The 18671-nt window shown below is 40.2% G+C and overlaps 1 protein-coding gene across 1 annotated transcript in view; it reads right to left on the bottom strand.

Annotated features, from left to right (window-relative positions):
• Nucleotides 1–2656: 2656 nt before the first annotated feature.
• The window catches only part of SFMBT1 (Scm like with four mbt domains 1), a gene marked incomplete at both ends in the record, with an annotated part of 131508 nt that continues 115493 nt past the window's right edge, over nt 2657–18671 (bottom strand). Inside the window, 9 exon segments of the mRNA XM_079712947.1 lie at nt 2657–2797; nt 3897–4025; nt 5118–5363; nt 5544–5722; nt 10096–10271; nt 11569–11678; nt 12429–12568; nt 14770–14834; nt 17008–17050. Coding sequence (XP_079569073.1) covers nt 2657–2797; nt 3897–4025; nt 5118–5363; nt 5544–5722; nt 10096–10271; nt 11569–11678; nt 12429–12568; nt 14770–14834; nt 17008–17050 — 1229 coding nt within the window.

Here is an 18671-nt window from a genome sequence, read left to right as displayed (position 1 = left end):
AGACAAATGAGTCCCTCATAATGTACCTCGCACAGATTTAAGAGGTTGGTATCTTTAAAAACCAAAGTTCATATACCTATTGCAACATGACAAACATTTTACCCCAACATGGTGAGCTGTTATCAGGCTTAATATCTGTTTTAGAATCACAACAATCAGACTGTCGCTGCTGGCCAGTCCAGCCCCAGCCACATTATGAGGCAAATGGAGTCTAAATTTTATACTTAAAAAAAAAAAAAAAGCCCTGTGCCAAATTCCCAAACAATTATCCTCTCTTCTGTGATGGCCAGGAATAGGGGCTTGTCCAATTTAGAGTCGGCTTCTCTCTGGGAGAAAGCTGAGCTTGAATAATCATGGCATAAAAAATAGACAAGCTGGCTGGGGCCCGACTCTACCTGATCAGAGACTACTACTTAGGGCCGTGTGTTTCATCTTGCAGGGGCTTTGCCCCCTTCACCTGTGAAGGGAGGTGTTTTAAATTCTATGGTTTCTGAAGAAGTCAAGAGAGAGACAATATAACATATTCACTGTTGCATTTGGTAAATTCTCTCTTATAGAAAATCTCATTTTCCTAAATAAGACAACAATGTTAATTAGTTCCAGACTTTTTTTGTTTCATTGATCTTCTTCAAGGAACTCTTTGCCTTAGTGCCTTGACTGCTGAGCTCTCAGGAAATTTTATTATGCAAGATACCCACCTCCCCCGCCCCCACCCACCCCCGCCAAAATGCTATCTACTTAATGCTAACTGTTCCCAAGCATCATATATATGCTTCTCTTCCAGGGGCATAGAATCAATCAAAACTTTAAAAACTATATCTCCGATAAGTTCAAACATATTAACTTCTACTTAAATGAAGCATCTTTCCAGGTATATCTGGTAGTAACCTAAGCAAAGAGTTGATGCTTTAATATATGGTTTGGTTGGAGGGCCTGAGTTAAGGTGTTCATAAATTATCCAATGAAGAGAAGATTCAGATTACAAATGTTTGCCAAGGTCCATAAAAACACGTGGGGCAGCGGGGGAAGAAAAGGAAAAAATCACAATCAGTTTAAATTTGTAATAAAATTACCTTATATTTGTATAGCTGTTTAGAATTTACCCAGTTTGTAGTTTTAAAACATTTTCAAATCTTGAAGAGGAATGATTAGGTTATATATTTGCAGGTAACTAGGATAATTAACACACACACACACACACACACACACACACACACACATTCAGCAAAGCAAACCATATAAAGGAAGCAACCTATGTATCTTTCCTCATTCCACATGGTTGGAACAGTACAGCAAATGCTATTATTCTATAATAGCTAACAGTGCAGTCATAAGTGAAAATTTGCCTGTTTAATACCAACTTGAGCTGGGTCAAAAGAAACACCTAAAAGGAAACTTGAGTTGTTGAGTGGGAATTGACCGTAGAATACATTCAATTTAAAGGTTTAACCAAAGAAAGAGTAAACGTGACTAGGCAAAGACATTTCTAGAATCCTTAACCATCTCTCAATCTTTATCCAGCCACTGAGGACATACTGTAACGGAAATGCCATGCTCTGCATCACCCCTCCTAAAACTTATTTTCTCTGTTGTGCTTCTACACTATCTGCCTGGAGACACTGAGAAAGATGGGGAAATGGGCTTTACTGTGGGTCTAGGGAACACCTACTGATTTTTACCCGAAGTGAGGACTCTCAAAATGAAAGACAAACAACTATAGAGAAAAGTAAACACAAAATAAAAGCCTCTGAAGTCCCTCTGAGAACTAACAGGGAGAAAGCAATTCAACTGAAATAGCAACAATCTTTGAACTACTTGAAACAGGCGGCCCACCTGGGTCAAGATGCAAAACAATGACAGTAGAGTTCTTAGATCAGTCAGTTAAGGAATTGGTGTTAAGTGCCACACATTATTTTTAAGAAAGCAAACAGTGTTTTTTTTCCTCCAACTCTGTCATAGTTTTAGTGTTCATGTAGCTTAAAAATGGTATCATTAAAACAACCTCATACACGGCTAGGCTATAAGCTCAATTATCAACAGAGGTAGTAAACAAAGGAACTCCTAAGAATAGATTTTTAAATGGATCAAAGTGTGACTGTACATTCAAAACCCTAGAGCCACAGAATCATCCCCAAAATGAACTGTTTTAATTTAAAAAAGCTTAAAAAACACAATGACAATGAAGCACTGATGTGCCTTAGGCACAGTCCCAAATCAGTGCTGACTTAAAGCTATGTTCTCTCTTTCCAAGAAAGAGAAAGCAGAGAACAAAGTTCAATCTACAGTGGGAAGGAACAGAAAGAACAAAAAGAAAACCAAAAGGGTGCTTTCCAGCAACCTAGATTATTCTTCGTTTTCAGGCCACACCAGTGGAAATGCTTATTCTTCTTAAATGAGTCTTTTCTTCACAACCTTTATTTTTTTTAAACTGCAATCTGCTGAACAAGAGATGCCCACATTTTCACTGGCAGGAGAGCCACTTCTGTGCAGTTTTTGCTTACTCAGTGTGGGTCCTCCTTCCCTGAAAGTGCAAAGAGAGCAAGCCGACGCCTGCAGGGCCCAGAGCCCCAGGACTATTTCAGCTCCACTTGTAGAGCAGGGCGAAGGATTTGCTGCATTTGTGCTTCAAAGATACAGCTCACTTTGGTTGTCCTTCTCAGTTGGCAAACTGTTCATAAAAAGCAAACTTGATCCTCTCTATGTGATGGCAAAGTTTGATGGCAGGGCCCAGTTTTAAGTCCATGCACTCTTGAACGGTGGGAAGGGTAAGGAGCAACAGGGCCTGCCCATCAATTTCCTGTTAAAGCATAAAATACAAATCATCTGTGATGTGCGTATGAGTGGCAGCTCGACCATTACAGCCCTGGTTCACTTCGCTTTGTCAAAATCAAACTTCCCTGTACTTTTCCTTTCATCACTTTTTCCCTTTAAATAAGTATCACACACTTCCTTTTAAATGCCTCTCATAGTCCTTCATACTAATTAATCTTCAGAATTAGTAATAAAGGGGACTTCCCTGGTGGTCCAGTGGTTAAGAATCTGCCTTCCAATGCAGGGGACGCGGGTTTGATCCCTGGTTGGGGAACTAAGATCCCACATGCTGTGGGGCAACTAAGCCTAGGCACTGCAACTACTGAGCCCGCACGCTCTGCAGCCCGTGTGCCACAACTACTGAGCCTGTCCGGCACAACTAGAGAGCCCACATGCTGCAACTAGAGAGAAGCCTGCATGCCGCAACTAAGACCCAACACAGCCAAATAAATTTTTTTAAAAAAGAATGAGTAATAAAAGTTTTACCAAGGGTAAGAATCCATTCTGCTCTGCAGAAATCCAGTAAATTAACTAGCCTAACAGTAACCGGCAACTAAATGTGCCAGAAGAAATATCTTTTTAGAGGACTCTTTCTAAATCTGAAAGAAAATATTACCTATAAACTGCAATGTTTTCCTATTCTGTAACATTCATAAAAGCCTGACCAGCTTTTCAAAGATGTTCAGTTTTGAATCAAAACAAAATTTATTTCAATATTTAAGGCCACAGACTATTTCTGTTAGAGCCTAACACATTATAGATGTTAATTATTTTTTAAAACAAGCAGATCGTTATTTTGGAAAAGAGGAGGATAATTAAGTATAGCATGCGTAATTTTAAGCTATTTAATAGGGGATGGAAACAAACTCTTAGGAAAAATGAGAATGCAATAATAATCTGCTTCAACTATGGAGGCAGTCAGATAAGTAACTTTTTATCATAGTTCTACTCTTGAGAAGGGAAATAATATTTTTTTTGTTTTGGATAGAAATATTTTTCCTTAGACTTGTAAATAAATTGCTATTACCTCCACAGCCCTCTGCTAAAGAGATACATTACTAAAACCTCAAGGTCTTTGTGATTACCTGGTCTAGGAATATTCTTGCTAGCGGAGCACAGTCGGTGGATCTGATGAACCGCACAACATCCGCCACACTCCACTTCAGGGGGTTACTGTCCAGGTGAAGCCTTTCAGAAACTTCAATCCTTATTTCCTTCATTCCCCACAACAAAAGCAAATCAAATGGTGTTAGAGCTATTTCATTCTAAGAAAGTCTCTACATAAAGTCATAACCCTTTAAGGCAGGATTTAAAGTAATTTTAGGACATGATTTCTCCCAGCAAGGATGGCAAAGGTCCATACACATTAGGTAATCAGGAAATGTTTGTCTTTTGTAATAAGAAATATTAACAGACAAGAATTCATCTCAAAGTTTCAGCACAAGTAATTTGGACAATTTAACAGAGAAAATAGTTTTTAAATCTTCCACTTGTTCCTTGGTTTATTTCAGGTCACTCTCTGGCAGGGTGCAGAAGTAAATGGGCTGGTATTTCCAATAAGAGAAGGCTTAACTAAATTATCAGGAGAAATCGTTTTTAACTACTTCTGTTCACAGACTATATTTAAAAAGCAATCCAGTTTTAAAACACTAACTTTGCCATTCTTATAATGCATGTATGTGTTAATACGCATGTATGAACCTACCAAACAAAATGGTTTAACCAGAACCAAAAAGATAATTTATTACTACAAAACCATATATATTTGTTTGTTTTTTTTTTTTTTTTTTGCGGTACGCGGGCCTCTCACTGTTGTGGTCTCTCCCGTTGCGGAGCACAGGCTCCGGATGCGCAGGCTCAGCGGCCATGGCTCACGGGCCCAGCCGCTCCGTGGCATATGGGATCCTCCCAGACCGGGGCACGAACCCGTATCCCCTGCATCGGCAGGCGGACTCTCAACCACTGCGCCACCAGGGAGGCCCAAAACCATATATATTATGAAAAATATCAAAAGGCAGTTTTCCCTGAACTAAATGACAAGTTACTAAAAAACTACCAATGAAACTTTTTTTTACTTAAAACAAGCAGCCATTCTGAGAGAGATTTTCCTCCTGATAAGTAGTTGATCTCCAAATAATCCTTGAAATGCAAGTAAATCACTGAATTTGGGATGTTTTAAAAAAAGACCCAGGAAATTCAACTGAAGCCATAGTGAAATAAGTGTAACGCCAACATCATTAACAGTTAGATTCTAGAGGGAAATTGTCAAGAGAGAAAAAAAGACACTGTAGTTTTAAAACGGGTACCTTTGGTGAAGGAGGTTTATTCTCATCATCAGAAAATGAAAAAGTGCGAAGCTCTCTTTTTCTTCTCTGTCTGTCTGGAGGCAGTGATGTGGATATCTCACTTTGGGTGGGAGAGGAGGAGCATGATTTTTTTTCTGACATTTCTGACTCTTCCTGTAGCTCATCCTGTTGCTCAGATGTACTGCCCTCACTTAGGGAATCATCATCCCCTTCATCTGGGTCATCCTCATCTTCACCTCCACTTCCCTAGAGGACAAGGAGAGAAGTCTCACTGAAATTCAGGAAAAATCAGTTCCTGGACCACGAGACCATCTTCCATTGGCCGGAGATCCGAATAGAAAGATCTGCAGGTATTCCTTCTGTCTGTATTGTAAACCAGGGATCTCTTGGCTTCTAGACATTACAGGTACATCACAGATCTCATACCTGGGGAGAGCCCGCTGGGGTATTATCAACAGATGCAGAGGAGCGTTTCTTCTTATGAACAAAAACATTTTTTCGCCTCTTTCTCCTCTTACTCGCTTTTTTCAGGGCACATGCTAAGTTACTATGCCCACCAGGTGGCCTCCCAATTCTTTTATTTTTCTTCTTTCCATAGTAGTGTGCTAAATGTGAATGACAAAGAAAAATGAAGTAGCTTCATTATTTTTGTGTACCTCAAACCACAAGGGATTCCACTAGCATAGCACAACATTGGTACAGTGTATTTGATTAAGGTTAAATTCATACAATGGAATAATCTTGACTATAGATTCTGAATATACAGTTTGATTAGTAAATGACAAATGCATAAACCTGAATAATCCTCCCCCTAACAAGATACAGAACATCTCCATTAACCTAGAAAGTTCCCAGGGTCACTTCCTAGGTTAGTCCCCCTCACCAGAAGTAATCACTATTCTAATTTCCATCACTATAGACTAGTTTTGCCTCATCTAAGGAATCATTCAGTAAATACTTTTTCCAACAAGGCTTCTTTCACTCAGTATAATTTTTTTAAAGTGTTTCTTTTTTTTTTTAAATTTTAACTTTTTTTAAATCTTTGGCTGCATTGGGTCTTCGTTGCTGCACGTGGACTTCCTCTAGTTGCGGTGAGAGGGGGCTACTCTTAGTTGCATGGGCTTCTCATTGCGGTGGCTTCTCTTGCTGTGGAGCACTGGCTCTAGGCACACAGGCTTCAGTAGTTGCAGCACGTGGGCTCAGTAGTTATGGCACACGGGCCCTAGAGCACGCGGGCTTCAGTAGTTGCGGCACGCGGGCTCTAGGGCGTGCAGGCTCAGTAGTTGTGACATGTGGGCTCTAGAGCGCAGGGTCAGTAGTTGTGGCACATGGGCTTAGTTGCTCTGCGGCATGTGGGATACTCCCAGACCAGGGATCAAACCGCGTCCCCTGCATTGGCAGGCGGATTGGCTTCTTAACCACTGTGCCACCAGGGAAGTCCCAGCATAATGTTTTTGAGTTTCATCTATGTTGTGTGTATGAGTAGTTCATTTCTTCATATTGATGAAGAGCATTCCATTGTATGAATATACCGGTTTATCTATTCTCCTGCTGATGGGCCCCTGGTTGTTTCCAGATTTTGGCAATTATTAAGTTGTAGTGAACATTCTTGTACAAGGCTTTTAGTGGGCAATGTTTTCATCTTCCTTGGGTAAATACCTAGGAATGGAATTGTTGGATCATATGGTAGACATATGATTACCTTTAAAGAGACTGCTAACACTTTTCCAAAAGGGTTATATAATTTTACACTCCACCAGCAATGTACGAGAGATATAGCTGCTCTGTACACCTCCACCAACATGTGGGATTGTCAGTAATTTTCATTTTAGCCAATCTAGTGGATATACAGTAATTTTTTATCGTAGTTTAAATCTGTACTTCCCTGACAACTAATGCTACTGAGCGAGCACATTTTCATTTACTTATTGGCCATTTGCGTATCTTCTTTTGGTGAAGCGTTTATTCAAGACTTTTATTCACTTTTTAAAATGGTTTTCTCTGTTTATTTAATTTTTTACTGACATATAATTCACACAACATAAAATCCATCATTTGTACATATTCAGCAGTCTTTAGACACAGACTATGAATGAATACACTGTTGTGCAGCCATCACCACTATCGAATACCAGATCATTTTGTTTCTCTTTTTATTTACTTATTTTTAAATTGAGGTAAAAGTCACATAACAAACAACTAAACATATAAAAATGTACAATTTAGTGGTATTAGTGTAGTCACAATGTTGTACAACTACCAGCTTTCTTTAGTTTCAAAACTCCTCTTTTTATTGAGTTGTGAGAGTTTTTAATATATTCTGGAGACAAGTTCTTTGTTGTATTAAGAATATTTTCTCATCTGTGCCCCCTCAGGGATGCCAAAACAAACAAATAAACAGGAATATTTTCTCCAAGACTGTGGATTGTCTTTTCCTTTTTATAAATAGTATTATTAAGAGACCAAAAGTTTTAATTTCGGTAATATTTAATGTATTAGTTTTTCCTTCAGGTTAGTGAATTCTGTGTCCTCTCTCAGCAACCTTTGCCTAGCTCAAGATCTTCAGGATAGCTCTTTTTTTTTTTTTTTTTTGCGGTACGCGGGCCTCTCACTGCTGTGGCCTCTCCAGTTGCGGAGCACAGGCTCCGGACGCGCAGGCTCAGCGGCCATGGCTCACAGGCCCAGCTGCTCCGCAGCATGTGGGATCTTCCCGGACCTGGGCACAAGCCCGTGTCCCCTGCATCGGCAGGCGGACTCTCAACCACTGCGCCACCAGGGAAGCCCCAGGATACCTCTTTTGTTTTCTTCTAGAAGCTTTATAGTTTAGCTTTTACATTAGGTCTATGATTAATTACCTTGAATAAATTTTTGTATATAGTGAGGTGGAGCCAAGGAGCTCTGTTTTTGCATTTTCGATTTGGATATCCAATTGTACCAGTGCCATTTGCTGAAAGAAATTCCTTCCCCATTAAATTTATCATTTTTGTTGAAAATTCTTTAACTATATAAGTTTGTCTCTATTTCTGGACCCTCTATTCTGTCCCATCACTCTATTTGACTATTCTTTCATCAATACCCCACTTTTGATTACTATAGTTTATGGTAAAACTTGAAGTCAGGTAGAGTAAGCCCTCCAACTTTACTCTTCTTTTTCAGGATTGTTTTGACTATTTTAGGTCCTGTGTATTTTCATATAAATTTTAGAATATAGAGACAATTCCAAAAATGAAATATACATAGTTTAGCTCTGAGCTACATATTAAAGTAATATCAAAATATAATGTAATTTTTTTGCGAAAAATGAATACTAAAGGACATAAATCCATTTGATATCATTCAAATTACTAACTGGGAAAAATTATAAAGAGTCCTAAAATCTAGGCTAATTTCAATTATATCATTGTGAAAAATAAATTCAAGACAAAAAGCATAACATAATCCACATACTTCCAAAGGCTCAAATTGGTGTACTTATACATGTGCTTATATGAACAGTACATTTCACTTAGCCACTAATAATCATTGAAATTTACTAAACTAAGTGCTGAATCTGACACAATAATAATAAGTTAGACAAACCCTGCTCTTAAGGAGTTTATAATCCAATAAATATAAGTAGAAACTAGCTTATATACCCTCATATGATTTTGTGATTCATATACTAATTAGAAAACTTGTCATGCTAAATATGGACCTTGTATCAGCAGCATCACCAGCATCTGGGAACTTGTTGGAAATGTAGACACTTAGGCCCCAGACACCCACAGGCCTGATGAACCAGAACCTCTATTTTAATAAGACCCTCAGAATTTGCACGCATGATAAAGTTTAAGAGGCCCCAAATTAGAGACCCCCTAAAAGAAATCTTCAAGTTTAACAAGGTAAAATCCACCTCTGTATTTTTTATTTTTATTTTTACTTTTTGCGGTACGCGGGTCTCTCACTGCTGTGGCCTCCCCCGTCGCGGAGCACAGGCTCTGGACGCGCAGGCTCAGCGGCCATGGCCCACGGACCCAGCCGCTCCGCGGCATGTGGGATCCTCCCGGACCGGGGCACGAACCCGCGTCCCCTTTATCAGCAGGCAGACTCTCAACCACTGCGCCACCAGGGAAGCCCCTCCACCTCTGTATTAATTCTCCTAAGTGACATCAGGGCTTGTGGGATTTAAGGAAAAGTAGGATCAGAATTTTGTGTTTGGGTAACAATGCCTTGACAAGACTCCAAATTAAACATTTCATTCTGAATGCCTTTTTTTTTTTTTTTTGCCGTTTCACAAAAGAGAAGATAAGCAATGAGAGGCAGCAGGTGTTGTTATGACATACTCCTGCCTCCTGCCCAGCACTCTCACCCCAATGTCTGCACAGCTAGCTCTCCTGCTTCCTTCACTTCCTTGGCCACCTGTATGAACAGCACCCCACCTGCTAGCCTTCCTCACTCTCCTACTTTGCTTATTTTGCTTCATTTTTCTCCAGAGTACTTCTATTTGTTCACTTGTTTATTATCTATCTCCCACATTAAGATGTAAACTCAATGAGGAAAGGAATTTTTTTCCTTACATTTGTATCCCAGTGCTAGACCAATGGCAGCACACAGTGGACCCGTAATAAATACATGCAGATTGTATAAACAGATTCCATATCCTATTAGATGCAACAGTTAATTTATATACACTCTGTACATAAAGGTTGGCAAACTAGGGCCTGTAGGCCAAATGTGACCCATGGCCTGTTTTGGTATGGCCCACAAGCTAAAAATAGTATTTACATTTTTAAAAGTGTTCTTTTAAAAAATTAAAACAAAACAAAAAGAATATGCAAAAGAGATCCTATGACCCGTAGCCTAAAATATTATTATCTGGCCCTTTATAGAAAAAGTTTGCATACCTCTGCTATATCTGAATGTCTGCAAAATAAAAACCTTCCAGGATATGAGATATGGTCAGCTGCTACAGTTGACAAATGTAAAAAACTTGACTCACTATATTTAGTCTTTGTAAGTACAGAGCAGTTCTCTGAACACTTATCCAGAACCATCCGTGGACCAAAGAGATTAGGACAGCACTCCAGTTTGATACAGGTTTGCCGGCAGAATTCAGTCACCCGATCTGCTGTTTTCACTATCTCGACGGTAGCTCGGTAACTCTTTCCTTTGTATCTGCCATTGGAAGACATCAGATACCAAGTTTATTGGGCTAGTGATTACACAGAGAAAAATCAAGTATATTAACAGACCTGAAAAATATTTTTGCTTCTTAGAATATTCTATGTCCCTTACAGTTTGAGGACTCTGAAAACAATGAGGAATTTATATGGTACTTAAATTTATCATCTAGTAAGCTATGACAACTAAAAGCTGACTTTTTAAATTAGCAAAATAAGGTCCTTGCTTTCTGTTCCTATGTTTAAGGTTTTCAAATAATAACTTATACACTAACCACTAAAAAAACAGTGACTTTCATTAAGTCTTCCTTGACCCAAGAGTAGTGGTTCCACGAGTATGGTCTACGGACCAATATAACCTGCCAACTGTTACCCATCCATGACAAGATGAGGTCAGAAAACAAGAGCAAATGTTTTATAAACTTTCACAGTAACTTGCAAAAGTAATTTTATGGCTCTTAAATCTAGTAACAAAAAAGCTGTTCCTGCATTGTATGTCTTTTGAATTCCATATTTTTGTAACTCATTTTTACCATATTGTATAAAAGTATAATAGGATAGCAACTTAAAAAAGAAAACAAACCTGGTCCTTTACCACAAATAGTTGAAGAAGCACTGCCCAAGGGAACACAAGTACCCTAATATTATCCATGGAAGAATCAATTCTGTGACCTGTTAAGCGTGATTAAGAATAAAGGGCAGGGCTTCCCTGGTGGCGCAGTGATTGGGAGTCCGCCTGCTGATGCAGAGGACACGGGTTCATGCCCCGGTCCGGGAGGATCCCACATGCCGCAGAGCGGCTGGGCCCGTGGGCCATGGCCGCTGGGCCTGCACGTCCAGAGCCTGTGCTCCGCAGTGGGAGAGGCCAAGGCAGTGAGAGGCCCGCGTACCGCAAAAAAAAAAAAAAAAAAAAAAGAATAAAGGGCAGGGGGGCTTCCCTGGTGGCACAGTGGTTAAGAATCCGCCTGCCAATGCAGGGGACCTGGGTTCAAGCCCTGGTCCGGGAAGATCCCACATGCCTCGGAGCAACTAAGCCTGTGCGCCACAACTACTGAGCCTGCGCTCTGGAGCCCGTGAGCCACAACTACTGAGCCCACGAGCCACAACTACTGAAGCCCGCGCGCCTAGAGCCTGTGCTCTGCAACAAGAGAAGCCACCACAATGAGAAGCCCACGCACCACAACAAAGAGTAGCCCCTGCTAGCCACAACTAGAGAAAGCCCACATGCAGCAATGAAGACCCCTAATGCAGCCAAAAAAAAAACGGAATAAAGGGCAGGGGAGCCTACTCACTTGGCCTTGAGGACTTCCCCACATCCATGCCACACAGAGTCTTTGTCCAGCTGCAGCTCCCGAAGGACACGACTGGGTTTATAGGCTGCATTGATCAGTAAAGTGAGGACCTGTGCTCCATTTTTAAAGCAGAAATATGGGTTGGGGAGGAGAAAAGCAGATGATTAGAACCTTGCTATTCCCTAGAATGTCACCTAGGTGATTAATTCTAGTCATATTAATTAACAAACATTAACATAATAATAATACTGAAGATATGACAGTTGACCGAAGTTGCAAATAAGACAGTAATGAGACCCTCTTAAATATTCTAAACATTATGGTCAGGAAGAAATAGGCACCACAAATTTAAAATTACTCTAGCATTTGCTTCCAAATCCTTTCCTAGTCATGGTACACACAGAAGCTCCGGCCTCCCCAGACACAGCCTCACCACCCTAAGGGCTGATAGGTTTGAAACCCTCACATCTCTTACCCACAGTGCAGCACCCTGCCTGGGAAGCTCAAGTCCAGCAGATGTGTATGTAGTTCTATCACGGTCACAGGTTAATGCCACACAGCCTCTCAGGCTTAGACTACTCTCATGTTCACCCCTGCATGGTCCTCACATGGTCTCTGACAGAAGACCTTCCTACACTGACAGAGGTGAACCTGCCACGTGAAGAACTGCTTAGGTGAATGTTTCCTATGGAGCAAAAATAATTATGTGCCTAGTTCACTGTCCAATACATGAGAAAAGTGAGTCACTTTTGATAAAACCTAGAGTTGTCACACCTACGGCATGCTGATCCTTGTCTGAATGCATCTACCAGACTGCTGTGAAATTTCTTAAATTCTTTTACTCTAGGTGGGAACCTTACCTCTCTGAGGACCAGGACACAATTCCCGGGTCCCACACATTGAGGCAGCTCAGCGATCCTTCCTTTGTTAAGATATGGCCCTGAGAAGCAACGGTGGTTGAAGTATATCTTTGGACAGCAATATTTTCCATTAATTATAACTGAGAAATGAAGAGAAACAAATATTCAGAACAGAATAGTTTTCTACCCTATGTTTCCAAAGCTGAATTACTGAAGAAAAAACCCAGCATATCCACCATTACATAAAGTCAGGACTTAACTTATTTTGGAGTTTAACATACTGTCTGAGTGTGAAATACCTTATACTTACAACAAGTCTATTATAGAGCTATCACTCTGCTGAGATCAACAACATCCTTACTGCAGATTAACTCCTGGTTAATGCAACATTGTTCCAGAGCCCCACGCTTCTATCACTACAGGAAGTGGAGGATTTACTTCAAGAACTCATGATGATTCCTGAAGATCAATGACTCAATAATCGATTCTAGAATATTTCTAGACAGTGATGGTGAATATTATCCAGAACTACAGTTTGTCCCCTTAAAACTACCAAACTAGTATGCTGGTAGCCTTTGGTGATGTGGGAGCCCACCCATCGCTGCGATTCCTCCAAGGGATAAAAACATTCTGTGACCACATCTCTAAATTCTTTAGGTATTACGGGGTATAACTAGGCCTAGAGACCCCTCTCTTCAACTGTTTTTCTGTATGAATACTGTACTCCAATATAAGTTTTTTTTAATCCCTTCATATGAGTAGTTGGCAATTCAGCTACTAAATGTAAAAAAATTCAAGGACACTAAAACATTTTCCATTTTCATATAAAGCAAAGAAAGCTCTTCTGCCCTGTTAATCAAAAGGAAACGAGCGTGTACACTGCCCAGTGTTGACAGCACCCTTAAGTACGCAGTGTTCATTCTCTAATTAAGAACCCAGTCTTAGCATAGTGGTCAGCATGTCGGTGCCCACTTCTCCATTTGAACTCTGTCACCCAGATCCCCTCAGGGGATGCTCCCTGCTGCTGGGAATGTTGGGAGTTTACAGCTCTCAGTTGTGAGTCTATCCTGGAATATCTCTCAGTCCAGACTGTCCCTCATTAGGAGAGAGCTACCTTGCCCAAGGTCCCACCCTTTGTGAGGTGGGGAGGGAGAAGCAGCTCACTTCCAATAACTGACCAATGAGGGAGTACAAGGGTGTGGCCACCACACCTCTAGGGACACACCACTGAGGGACACTCAGTGGCTATGCCAGCTCCAAGGCTCCCTGTGGGACTGGAAAAGACTTCTGTTATAACTGCACTGTGACTCAACTTCTCCCTCTGCCCAGTCCTGCATCTTTTACCCTTCCCAGGAGTGCTTCAAAAAGCACTCCTCAATGAAACTCCTGCATGCAAATATCAAGAGTCTCAGGCTCTGTTTCCAAGGTAACTTGAAATATGACAAAATCCAAAGCAAACACATTTTGGCTATGGTCACATGAGATATTAATGTCTTAATTCTTTAGTTTTAGTAGGCATTAGAATGGTCAGTAACATGTCAAAAATAAGGAGTCATGCAGCCCTGATCCTCTATGTATAAATGATGCTATGAAAAGGCAGTGGGTAGAAGAGACAAAAGTACAGGTTTTGAACTTGAGAAAAATTTGAGTTCCATTTTTGACCCTTCTACTGTAAGCTGTGTGACCTCTGAGCTTTGATTTCCTTTCTTTTCTAAGCATTTACTAAATACCACCCAAATGCCTAATCTGTGCTAAAACACACAGAACCAAGATGCTAAGCATTATACAACCAGCAAAGGGGTGTCAAGAGTAGTTCCAAGGAGCCCTGGTCAAAAGGCTTGGGCCTCCAGCAGGGATCCTTGTCTAATTTATCAGGCATTGCCTCTGCAACAATCTCTTTTTCAGTGTTTTGTTTTGTTTTTAATTGCAAAATATATATACAAAGTGTGTATATCATAAAAAGATTTTAAAGAAGAATAAATATCTATCTCTCAACCACCCAGTTTAAAAAAAGAGCATGATCTGAAAAGCTTAAGTTTCTTTATTTAAACTCAGGGATGATATATTGACCTCCAGAGCCTTTAACACTGACAAGTGATCAGTAAATAATGGCTAAAATATTATAATGTCCATTTATAATGGACAGAAATACCAGCCTAAAGATAATTATTAAACTAAATATATCTTAGACAATTATAACTCTTTAAAATCACAATTAAAAGACCCCTCTATAAAGCTACATCCCATAAATCAAAGGTATTGTTTACTAAGTTATTTTTAGATATAGTCCATTAAAAGAAGCTAAAGGTCATCTTTTCCCTAAGATTGCATGCACTTATACCTGAGTCTGTGGAGCTCAGCTCCTGATTCTTCAGACCCTCATGGACAGTCCTTGAGCATGGTATTCTGCATCAAGAAAACACAACAAAATAATGAGATAATTCCTAAGATCAGTAAAATGTGAGGATTAGTTTCCTTCAAATCTAAGAAGAAAACAAATGTGGCAGATTGCAAAATTGGTAACAAAAGGTGCTTCCTCAATTGTACTTTTTTTAGAAACAGCAATTGTTTTAAAAACTATGGACATGTTCTAAGGGGACAACAGTCTGTAGACAGTGCTGTGATACTGCATGTTCCAATGAACCTGCATTCATGTGAGCAACAAATTATAGAATTCCTTGTTGGATTCTTAAACCACAAGTAAACTACAGATGGTCCCCAATTTACAGTGGTTTGACTTAACGATATTTCCACTTAACGACAGTGCAAGAGCAATATGCATTCAGCAGAAACCATACTTTGAATTTTGATCTTTTCCCTGGCTAGTGATAATGCAGTACAATCCATGCTCCTGGGCAGCAACCCAGTCAGGCAGGAGATCACAGGGTAAACAATCAATACACTTACAACTTTTCTGTTTTCTGCTTTCAATACAGTAGTCAATAAATCACATGAGTATTCTTTGTGGTAGATGAGTTTGCCCAACTGAAGGTTAATGTATAAGTGTCCTGAGCACATTTAAGGTAGGCTAAGCTACGATGTTTGGTAGGTTAGGTGTGTTAAATGCACTTTCAACTTATGATATTTTCAACTTAAGGTGGGTTTATTGGGACATAATCCCATTATAAATCGAGGAAGATCTGTACTTGTTTTTTTAATAGATGAAGAACAGAAGCATTTTTATATAGGGTCTGTTTCCTCCTATCAGTTTCAAAATTAAAGACAAATTACAAAACCAGAATTACACCATATGCAGCAATCACTGAAAAAGGCTAATTTATCTTTTCAGAATACTCCCTGACTAAACCTTTGGATCAGTCTTGATGACTAAGTCAAGGAAAACTCTAAAGCCAGTTTTTTTGTCATTGCTTTCTCAGTCCTCTAGCTGGGTTAGAATGCTGCAGCCTTTCTCTCCATCTCAATTGTCAGTTTTATTACTCACAAAGCCACGAAAGCAGCTATAAATTATACAGAATTTGCTACAGACTGAATTGTGTTCTCTTAAATTCATATGTTGAAGCCCTAATTCCACCCCCACCCCATGCGAGTGTGTTTGGACATAGGTCTTTTAGGCAGTAAATAAGGGTGGGGCTCTAACCCAATAGGATCAGTGGCCTCATAAGAAGAACAAGAAAGAAAGAACTCCCTTCCTCCTCGCTCCTGCCATGTGAGGACACAGCGTGAAGATGGCTATCTGCAAGCTAGGAAGAGAGCCTTGACCAGGAACCAAATCAGGCTGGTACCTGATCTTAGACTTCCAGCCTCCAGAACTGTGAGAAATACATTTCTGTTGTTTAAGCCACCAGTCTCTGGTATTTTGTTCTGGCAGCCTGAGCTAAGACAGAATTGAAAACCCAATTTTTAAAAATACGCATGCACACAGAATCCCTTGTATTTTAAAGGCACCACTAATTCTTTGCTTTTCAACAGTGTGTATGAAGGAATGCTACAAAGGGCTTTTTAAAAAAAATATTTATTTATTTACTTGGCTGCACTGGGTCTTAGCTGCGGCACGTGGGATCTTCGTTGCCGCGTGCGGGATCTTTGCTGTGGCATGCGGGATCTAGTTCCCTGACTAGGGATCGAAACCGGGTCCCTTGCATTGGGAGTGCAGAGTCTTAACCACTGGACCACCAGGGAAGTCCCAAAGGGCTTCTTAATGGGAGACAGAAGTACTCCTCTGAGTGTGATTTTTCTTGTACAGTTGTTGTTTTCTACCTCAAGTTCTTTTCACTGTGACAAATCATAACCTGATTTATAATTTTTGGTTTTCCTTAACAAATACCAGCATAGAGACTCTATTTCCTCTCTTATTCAAATGTCTTCAGGGTCTAAACACCAAAGAAAATTCAATTTGGGGAACATCTTGAGAATGCATTGTACCCTTTTATATATAATGCCACTTTAGGAAATGCTCATATTGTAAGGAGAAGTGTATAAACTATCAAAAGCTGAATTAAAGGATTATGCTTCCATCTAAGAAAACAATATATGAGGAGATATACTCTCTGAAATAGTTATTTCTTCTTCTAGATATCTAACTTTCAAATGTCAACTATTCAAACATACTATCACTTACTGTTTTTCTGGTTGAACCACTGCAACTTTCCTCTGTTTGTGTACTGTACAAAGAAAAAAAATATATAAATGTCAAGAAAAATAAAAAGACAAAGGAAAAGTTACATATGCATTAAGCTAACTTTAGCTTACAGCTGGCCTTTGAACAACATGGGTCTGAATATATGTGGATTTTTTTCAACAGTAAATACTATAGTACTACACAGTCTGCAGTTAGTTGATTCCTCAAATGCAAAACTGCAGAGACAGAGGGCCAACTATGGGACTTGTGCATCTGCAGATGTTGGTATCCATGGCAGGTCCCAGAACCAATCCCCCACATACATGGAGGGCATACGCAGTTCACTGGTCTTTACTGTATTCACATAGTTGGGCAATTATTACCACAGTCAATTCAAGAATATTTTTATCATCTCAAAAAGAAACTCCGTACCCCTTAGCAATCACCTCTCCACTTAACCATCCCCGAGCTCTAAGTAACTACTAATCTACTTTTCCTCTCTCTAGATTTGCTTGTTAAATCATAAATGGAATCATACAACATGTGCTCTTTTGTGACTGGCTTCTTCAGAGTTCATCCAAGTTGTGGTGTATGCTAACACCTCATTCCTTTATATTTCTGAATACTATTCCATGGTGTGGAGATACCACATTTGTTTATCTATGCATCAGTTGATGGACATTTGGATTGGTTCCACGATGTACATTTGTGTATAAGTTTTTATGTGGATATATGTTTTCATTTCTCATGAGTATATAGCTCTATATTTAACACTTCGAGGAACTGCCAGATTGTTTTCCAAAACAGCTACACCATTTTATTTCCCCCCAGAAAATATTCATAGAAGTTGGCTGTCCCAGGGAGGCTTAAAAATATGATTTTTGGTTTCTGTATAAAGACATAGCAATACTTATAGTACTTGCTAGTTAAAAAAACACAGATCTAGGGTTTTTTTTTTTTTTGCGGTACACGGGCCTCTCACTGCTGTGGCCTCTCCCATTGCAGAGCACAGGCTCCGGACGCGCAGGCTCAGCGGCCATGGCTCACGGACCCAGTCGCTCCGTGGCATGTGTGATCTTCCCGGACTGGGGCACGAACCCGCGTCCCCTGCATCGGCAGGCAGACGCTCAACCACTGCGCCGCCAGGGAAGCTCTCAGAACTAGGTTTTAAATATAGGTGACCCTTGAACAATGCAGGGGTTGGAGTGCCAACCCCCAAGCAGTCGAAGATCCATGTATAACTTTACATTCCACCCTCCGTATGTGCAGTTCTGCATCCGCGGATTCAACCATCCAGGGGTCATGTAGTACTGCAGTACATATTTATTGAAACAAATCCACATACAAGTAGACCCACACAGTTCAAACCCACATTGTTCAAGGGTCAACTGTACTTTAAAGGAGAAAATTTTATGGTATATAAATATCTCTCAATAAAGCTGTTTTTAAAAGTTGGGGGGGGATCACTTTAAGATTAGGTTACAAAACATGGGGACTGTGTCTTGCTCAATCTCTCACTCTCTTGCTTGCTGGCTCTGATGGAAGCCAACTCCTGTGCTGTGAGCTCCCCCACAAAGTGGTCCACATGACAAGAAACTGAGGGAAGCCTCCAACTGACAGTCAACAAGGAACTGAGGCCCTCAGTCCGAGAGTCCACAAGGAAA

Source organism: Hyperoodon ampullatus (assembly GCF_949752795.1).
Source record: "Hyperoodon ampullatus genome assembly, chromosome: 10".
Lineage (NCBI taxonomy): Eukaryota > Metazoa > Chordata > Mammalia > Artiodactyla > Ziphiidae > Hyperoodon > Hyperoodon ampullatus.
Note: the sequence above shows the minus strand (reverse complement) of the source record. Positions and strands in the feature narration are given on the sequence as shown.